General features: G+C 45.3%; 1 protein-coding gene across 1 annotated transcript; it reads left to right on the forward strand.

Moving 5' to 3' along the window:
• Positions 1-229: 229 nt before the first annotated feature.
• On the forward strand, positions 230-793 carry LOC136198649 (prothymosin alpha-like). Its single transcript, XM_065988654.1, has one exon. The coding sequence runs from the start codon at positions 230-232 to the stop codon at positions 791-793; it is 564 nt and encodes a 187-aa protein (XP_065844726.1).
• The last annotated feature ends 8,575 nt before the right edge of the window (positions 794-9,368 follow it).

Raw genomic sequence — 9,368 nt, forward strand, 5'->3', positions numbered from 1 at the left:
CTCGAACAGTGCTCCGAAGGGCTCACACAAATGCTGTACGCTCATCAGCAATATATCTTATGCATTTATTATAACGTCACGTGTTTAGAACGAATCCTTTCACAACACTCTTTGGAGCCTTGCCCCAAAAGTAAAGCATCGGGGACCAAGACTAATAGCGGCTGCAGTCAAACTGGCTGCAGCGTCGTTCAATCACGGAACCGGAGCACTGATTCGAGCACTAGATGTCATGGACACTCCCGCCGGAAGCCACTCTGCAAAAGCGTACACCGAGATTGATCGTGCGCGAGAGGCATCTGCCTTGATAAAGAAAACAGAGTGGGCCAAAAAGGCCAGGTCTCTTCGAAGAGCAGAAAGAAGAAAAAAATCCAAAGGACAGCGGAAGAACGAAGGGACCACGTACCTGGCGGGAGGGTTCGGCGGCGGCGAGACAGGAGCGACATCTCAATCAAAATCAAAGCGACAGAAAAGAAAGAAAAAAGGGAAAGAAAAAATGGACGAAGAGGAACGAGGAGAAGAAAGACCGAGGAGGAAAATAATGGAGAGCGCACGACTACGGGAAATGAGAGAAGCGGAAGAGCAATGGATAGCGATGGAATTGGCAGAAGAAGAAGAGGAGGAGGCAGAGGACAGAAGCGGCGACGACGACAGCGACGACGATGGCAACGACAGCGACATCGACAGCGACGACGACAGCGACGTCGACAGCGACGACGACAGCGACGTCGACAGCGACGACGAAAGTGACGACGAAAGCGACAACGAAAGCGACGACGACGACAGAGAAGCATAGGTATGCGTTTAGTACCTGGATAAATAAGCCCATGGCATGTTATCTGTCACGTGCCCGGTGTTCGCAGACTCAACGCGTTCAAAACGAAGTTTTCGACGAAGTTAGGCGCACGAAAGGCTTTGAAAAAGATCCAGCATGCCTCGTGAGTTCCTTTTTTGTGAGTCAGTGCATGCATTGGGCAGCTGCGATATGCCGAACTTTCGAAGCCTCCTACGCGCATGTCTGAAAACGTATGACGCGTTATTCGTGCCAAAAGTCTTACCGTGCCCGAACCGCTTCTAAAAACCGGTCTACGTGCCCGAACCGCTTCTAAAAACCGGTCTATTCGACTTACATTGGCCGAACCGCTTCTAAAAACCGGTCTATTCGACTTGCCGTGCCCGAATCGCTTCTAAAAACCGGTCTATTCGACTTACATTGGCCGAACCGCTTCTAAAAACCGGTCTATTCGACTAACCGTGCCCGAACCGCTTCTAAAAACCGGTCTATTCGACTTACATTGGCCGAACCGCTTCTAAAAACCGGTCTATTTGACTTACATTAGCCGAACCGCTTCTAAAAACCGGTCTATTCGACTTACCGTGCCCGAACCGCTTCTAAAAACCGGTCTACGTGCCCGAACCGCTTGTATAAACCGGTCTATTTCACTTCCTTTGGCCGAACCGCTTCTAAAAACCGGTCTATTTTACTTACCTTAGCCGAACCGCTTCTAAAAACCGGTCTATTCGACTTACCTTAGCCGAACCGCTTCTAAAAACCGGTCTACAATACCAGTTTCACTTGTTCTGATCGCATAAACCGGTCTATACTACTAGCCTCGTTTATATGGCGCTACAACAGTGTCAAAAATCAATGGATTAGTGATCAGTTAACAGTGAACAGTGATTAGTGATTAGTGCAAAAAATGAACAGTTATTTGCGTATAAATGACATAGCTGTCTATGATTTTGTACCCACGCGCGGTACTTATTTGCGCTTGCGCGGTAAAAACGAATTTGACTATATGAGTTCAGGAAGTGCAGCTTTGTAAATGTTAATTTTTAATTAATTAAGAAGAAGTGCGTTGTGTTTCAAGCATTTTTTGGCCCTCTATAAATAACCCACAGTCTAGTAAACTGCAGTTACCTAACCCTGGCCGTTCAATAGTGCAGACTGCTCAACCTGGCTGTACCGTTGAAAAAATAATGGCGGAGGCTAGGAAAAATTTTTTAGGGCGTTGCACGTCAGAGTAAGGGCGTGGTTTGTTTAATTATGTGTTTTTGACATCAAGCGTTTGTCGCTGAGAAGTCATTCAACACAAATTTACGTACGCAAAGTTATTTTACGCCCTGCTAGAACAAAGAGGCCCAAAAGACCGCCTATTTTGAAAAAGCTCATGATATTTTGAAAGTCCGGAAAAGGGAAGGTTGGCCAGTCTGCAACTGTGCGCTTCCATTGTTACTTAGGTAAACTTTATAGAAATAGTGAACTTTTTACCGCGCAAGCGCAAATAAGTACCGCGCGTGGGTACAAAATCATAGACAGCTATTTCATTTATACGCAAATAGCTGGTCATTTTTTTACTGATCACTGTTAACACATTGTTCACTAATCACTAATCACTGTTCCCTGGTAACTAATCACTAATCCATTGATTTTTGACACTGTTGTAGCGCCATATCAACGAGGCTAGTAGTATAGACCGGTTTATAGGATCAGAACAAGTGAAACTGGTATTGTAGAACGGTTTTTAGAAGCGGTTCGGGCACGGTAAGTCGAATAAACCGGTTTTTAGAAGCAGGTCGGCTAAGGTTAGTCAAATAGACCGGTTTTTAGAAGCGGTTCGGGCACGTTAAGTCGAATAGACCGGTTTTTAGAAGCGGTTCGGCCAAGGTAAGTCAAATAGACCGGTTTTTAGAAGCGATTCGGGCACGGCAAGTCGAATAGACCGGTTTTTAGAAGCGGTTCGGCCAATGTAAGTCGAATAGACCGGTTTTTAGAAGCGGTTCGGCTAAGGTAAGTCAAATAGACCGGTTTTTAGAAGCGGTTCGGCCAATGTAAGTCGAATAGACCGGTTTTTAGAAGCGGTTCGGCTAAGGTAAGTCAAATAGACCGGTTTTTAGAAGCGGTTCGGGCACGGTTAGTCGAATAGACCGGTTTTTAGAAGCGGTTCGGCCAATGCAAGTCGAATAGACCGGTTTTTAGAAGCGGTTCGGCCAATGTAAGTCGAATAGACCGGTTTTTGGAAGCGGTTCGGGCACGTAGACCGGTTTTTAGAAGCGGTTCGGGCACGGTAAGACTTTTGGCACGAATAACGCGTCATAAAAACGGCCGAGTACTGGCGAGTAGGCATTTTTCGTGCAAGTTTTTGAGAATTATACGCGATTTCGGGGCTCAACGCGCATACGATCGCGATCGGCAAGCCCTAATCTGTGGTTTGACGAGCGATTTTTTTCGATTAGTGAATTCGGTCGCGAAATAAGGCCGTTTTTAGAAGGGTTAGGTCGTTTTTTCCTCGCCACTTCGTCGAAATCGTGCTGTATCTCACGAAATAGGCGACGAATCGAAAAAAATCGCTCATCAAACCACAGATTAGGGCTTTCCGATCGCGATCGTGTGCGCGATTGTGCCCGAAATCGCTTCGCATGAGAGAAATCTTGCACGAAAAATACTTACATCGACTATTTTAGTCGCCATTGGCGATGACTGCTGCGGTCGACGCGAAACCGCCGCGGATTCGGCTTCGTCGCGAAGCGTTAGCGCGATGAAACAACGTAATGATTACGTAGCTAAAAGGCGTGACAAGTCTCTAAATTAGACAAGAGCCGCCTTCTCCTAGCAACAGTTGCTATGCCCCGAGGTACCGATATTACCACCTTAACATAGCGTTTTTTGAAACACCGACATGTGCGTGGGCGTGTTAGGCATTGTTGCATATTAAGCTTGAGCAAAAAAGCTCTTTTTTTAACTTCAAAAACAATTTTTTTACTCCAGCAGCACTGCACGTCACTAAAAACAAGCGTTACCGTAAATTTAAATCGCTATTTTAAAGCAAAACGGGTAGCTGTTACGTCACAATCACGAGACATAACCGACGTCACATTGGGTCATTTTTTCATATTTAAAATGCTCCTCTACGTTAACCGTCTCTTTCATTGCGTCAAACGTTTGTCTAGCATTCACGCAAAGAATATTTTGGCAACGTTTCTGGTAAAATTTAGCTGAACGGGCACGCCAATGTTAATTTGACAGAGTCGCCTAAGCAGACCTGACCGCATCCTATCGCGCTTGAATTGCAGCTGCATTCGTCTCCAAGTTGGTACGCTTATTCAGTTTATCGAGAAGACCCTAGTGTTTCATTTCTGATGCAGTTTGTTTGCTTTAAGATTCTTGATTGTTTTTGAGAATGCCCCTAGGGAGGCAACTGAGCCCAAGTACGCGAGGCATGATTGAGGCACTACACGAAGAGGGCCAATCTTTACGCAAAATCGCTGATCGTTTCGGGCGATCAAAAACTGCCGTAGAGCAATGCGTAAAGAGACTAGCAAGCGGCAGTAGCGATTACGAAACGAGGCCTGGACGAGGAAAAGCAACGATCGCAAGAGAGGACAATATCGTTAAGCGTATGGCAGTCTCAGATCGTCGAAAATCGTCCAGCCGCATCGATACGGAAGTGAACGAACAGTTGGGAAAAGAAATATCGGGAAGAACTGTTCGTCGTCGCTTGCACCAACAAGGCATTGATGCCAGGCGCCCTCGCAAAAAGCCCGAGTTGACCAAACGACATCGACCACTGCGACTCAACTGGGCTGTCTCGCACCGTGATTGCGGTTCGGAGGAGTGGAAGTCGGTGCTCTTTAGCGACGAGTCAAAAGTCAGTATTGGAAGTGACGGGGTGATGTACGTATGGCGTCGCAAGGATGAGGAGTTTCTCCCTGAATGCTGCGATCGCGCCGTACAGCACCCAATCAGTGTCAGGGTATGGGGGTCGATGTCGTGGAACGGAGTTGGTTCTCTGATTTGTCTGGACGAACGAGTGGACTCGGCTGCCTACCAGCGCATTCTTGAAGACCATATGCTTCAAGACGCCGACCATTTGATTGGAGACGAATTCGTGTTTTAACAGGACAACGCCCCAATCCACTCGTCTCGGTCAACTCGAGAATGGCTGCGGGAACATGATGTGACCATCTTGGATTGGCCGCCAAAATCTCCCGACGCCAATCCAATTGAGAACCTCTGGCAGCAGATAAAGACTGCTATCAACCGTAAACGTCCCACAACTGCAAACGAATTGTGGGAAGCAGCTGTTTAGACCTGGCGTGAGATACCGCTCGACAACATTAGAAAGTTGATCGAGAGCGTTCCAAGGCGGCTAGCTGCAATACGAACGGCTAAAGGGGGCAACACCCGTTACTGACGCGTAAAGGAGATTGTGCTCTCAATAAAAATTTAAAAACCGGTTTTTCTAAAAGCCACTAAATTGTTTTAGAAGAGTCTACCCCTTTGCTAGCGCACATGCGTGGGAGTGGGCATGGTTGCTACATGAATGTTCTTTCGTAGAGTTTTCTATGCAAAAGAACATCTCCCTAAACGTAACAAGTACTATCTTTGTCAAATATTTAAACCACTTAACCTTGGTATTTTTAAGATAATTTTCTTAAAAATTACGAAAGAAAGGGCTCACTAATAATCCTAACTAAGTGTCCTTATAATTTTGGCCAATACTGTACATACGTTCAGGAAACTGGTCGCACTGGTCGGGATGGGCTTCCCTCGCACGCATTCCTGCTAGTTAGGAGGAGGGCGACTCATGTGCAAAAGGAATGAAGACGTACGTCGCTCTGTCTTCTGATTCTTGCCGAAGGCATTATCTTCTGACACATTTTGATGGCTATGTGCACATCATCAAAGGACAGTGTCGTCGCTGCGACAACTGTCGCACCCGTTGCGTTATTGTACTGAATTATGAGTAATACACTTATGCATTATACTCAGATAAATAATGACTGATGAGGGTCAACATCCGATGAATAATTTTTTGGCTACATCAAATAATCTGCTTTAATTTTGTTAATTGATTTGTACTTACTTTCAGGAACATATTCTAGCAATCCGATCAGCTCCTTCACAGCGGATATCAAATCTTTTTAGAGACACTTGCCGCCCATGGCTACCAGAAGAAGAGACGACTCCATGACTGCTGTCGAACTGCTTCAGGAATAGATAAACGGTTTCAACTGCCTTCCCCATTCTTGTAAATGCTCCTTTTTGCTCTTTGCCTCTTTGCCAGCGCCATGCATTATTGACAAGCCGATTCAGATGCTCCATGTTCAAGTCGCATGCGATGTTATGCCCTGGGATCCCGCGTGGGTTCAAAAGCCGCGACCATAACACCTGATGAGCTAATCGGGGAGACAGGCTGTACTTAAATTTGATATATAACATATTTAGGGCTTCGATGAAGTAATTCGTCCTTCCCCGTAACTAAAAAATTTGAAGAAAATGCCGCAAACATCGATGCACTCTGCTACCGTTGCCTTCACGACTACTGTCAATAAACTCAATATACAGAAACCTAAGGTGAGTGTCTGACGCGTAATGCAGGGAAAAGTCATCAGCAGCCAACAACAAAACTACTCCTTCACCGACGAATTTGTCAACGATAGCTTTGGAAACCCATGCAAGTAAATCTGACGAAGAACAATAGTGTTCATGTACGCAGTCGAATGTGCCCAGTTTGAGTAGATTCATTGCAAAAGCAACGACGAAACTAGAAACAACGAGGAGGAGAAAGTCTTCTCTTGCGTTGACGTCTTTCTTTGGACTATTCAAGATGTTACGCCTATGAAGCAGGTTTTTCAGTTAATACATAGAGCCAGGATCCCCAGCTGACTTTTCGCCTAACAGTTCCTTCCAAAAAAACATAAGTTTGATCAGGTTAATTACACGGAAGCGGCTAATTTGTCTATTACCTCCAGCAAGCATAATTTTGGTGCCAATCTTCAGCGACAGGTACGAGACCGCCATGTGAGCTGGTCTCCTCCAAAGATAATTGGATGGAAGTTGTAATTCTGTACACTCACCGTTTAACCCGTTCAAATGAGAGTGTACTCTTCTTCAGTGTGAACGGTGTCCTCGTATTCGTGGATTAAATTCAGTATTGATGTCATCTCTTCAATTTTATTATCGCTTTTGAATATAATACCTAATGGTACATACATTTTATTTAATGAGCTTATACACAACCTTAAAATTTTTCTTTTAGAGTGAGAGATTTTTGAGCCATTTCTCTGGAATACTGGTGGGGAACACTCCATGATACTGACGACTGTGCAAACTCAAATAAAGGTAGCTGCTTCTAAAGAATTCGTGACACGTGAGTAGCAAGTTGGCCTTCACAATCATCATGTCATCCTGAGATGGCAGTGGAGACCGAGCTTTATCTGGCACGGGGATTGACGGCGGTGGCGGGCGATGTTCACTTAGTTTGCCTGTGTCAACTCGGTCGAGGAGCGCATAGTAGTGGAAGTAGTAGCCATTGCACTTGACGATCAAGTCGCATGTGTCTCGGCCTAACAATTTTGTCGATGTTGTCGCTTACAATCTTGAAGGTAGGACACGGCGGAATGAAATTCACGCGTAGATATGTTTGACAGCATTGACGCAATAGAGGAAGAGCGACTTATGTTGGACGAATTGACGGGCAGGCTGTCAGGTTCGTTATCTTCGTCGTTCCTCTCGTACCTCAGCGGAAAGAGGATTGCCAAGTGCGTTTATCCGTCGACTAATAATGGGTTTTATAGAACCAACAACCACAGTTGTACGGGTGGAGCCCGTATAACGACGGAGGGAGGCTCTCTCAAACGTGATCTTAGGGCCGGAAGTGTATGTCTGTCCGTCTGTCTGTATGTCTGTTCGTCACCCTCGGTATTGTGACGTAAATGAAAAACCCGTTTTTTTGTAACGCGCATGCGCGACATAGGGCCCAAAACGGCGCCCCAAAAAAGGCGATTTTCGGCGCGGATAAAGCGTTTTTTCTTTCATAAACGGAAAAAATGCTTAGAAACCCTTATTTCCATTTGATCTGTGCTATTTTCCGTGTTATAAATGCCCTGAGAAACCGAAACGAAAGTTTTGATTGTCATGCTCTGACGTCACAATCAAAAAGTATTCACTCATGTACAGTATGTGAGTGGGTATGTACGCGTGTACGGGTAACAGGAAATATAACCCGTACACATAGTTCCTCCTCAAATACAGAGCACATTATCAAATACAGTACGTCAGAAAAGCGCCTAATTAGGAAAACATTGCAATAATGCAAGTATTAACAGTACGTAGGTAGGACTAAGCTGTAGTAGCTAACGCAATAATCACGTGAATATGTGACAAAATAAAAAATTCTGACGTCACAAAATGTTATGCACTCGCGTACGGTGGCGTACGGTAAGCGGTGGGAGGCTCTGCATGATGGCAACACGGTGAACACCGGGCCATCATTCTCCAGTTTATTTGGCAGTCGTAGAATAGTGTTTTTATATAATTTTTGTATTTTCTTAAGTTATTTCGCATGAATTCCATTGTGTAGTTATATGTATTATCTTAGCGCGCGTTATAACAATCGCTTATTTACGTCATTGTCTTTTGCGCGAGTGATTGCTCGTTTTCGGGGCCGTTTCCCTTGTTTCTAATGTTCGAAAACGTGTTTGTGGCTTGGGATAAAGCGGTAAGTATCGTTTACGCTCCGTTTTTGGTGCGATTTTGTCGATCTCATCGATTTCTTTGTTCGATCGATATTTGTTGAAAGAAAGAGGGTGTAATTTTGTTTGTTTTTGTTTTAAGTTCATGTTTTATGTCGTTTCGCGTTTGATCGATTGTCAGATAAGTTTGAAATAAGCTGTTTTGTAGTTTTTTGGCTTTTTGTCATCGCTGTGGCTAGAGTCACGGTAAAGTAACTCACCGTAACTGTAACAGGTAGCGCACGGTAACCGAGGGGAAGAAATCGTTTAGCGCACTATAGAGAATGGACCTAACCTAGAGAGCTTAAAAAGCGTTTTTTTCATGTACCTAACCCAACCCTAACCCTAAACCTTACTGGTATCGGTGGCGGCCCCGCTCCGGGCTTAACCGCCCCAATGAGCATAGGTCGCAGAGGGGGGCTTCGCCCCCCTGGAACCACCATGCTACGGGCGGTTAAGCCACAGTCGCGGGTGATCGTATATCGCCGTTTAGGTACAGAGAAAAAAAAGAAAGAAGAAAAAAAAAGAAAAAAACGATCACGCTTCGGGATTCGAACCCACGACCCGTCACGTGCCCCGTGGTTCATGCATCCCCAGCGCCCTGCTCGGCACCCCCCCCCCCCCCCTGCCCGTTGAGCTACCGCGACCACCTTGCGTAGGAGGTGATATCACATGCTCTTAACTACAAAATTACCGTGACTCCAAGCCGTGAGACTTGAGTCACGGTACTAGACACAGCGTTTTGTCATTTTTTATTAGCGTGCGTAGCCTGGATTTCTTGCTTGTGATTTTTTTCATTATTTTCCGCAAATCGCGAGCTTGATTTCTGATTTAGGGTTATCTGAACGTAATGA

Source organism: Oscarella lobularis, chromosome 19, assembly GCF_947507565.1.
Source record: "Oscarella lobularis chromosome 19, ooOscLobu1.1, whole genome shotgun sequence".
NCBI lineage: Eukaryota > Metazoa > Porifera > Homoscleromorpha > Homosclerophorida > Oscarellidae > Oscarella > Oscarella lobularis.

Excerpts from the sequence above, each read along its gene's own strand:
- LOC136198649 (XM_065988654.1), top strand. The coding sequence starts at position 230 with ATGGACACTCCCGCCGGAAGCCACTCTGCAAAAGCGTACACCGAGATT.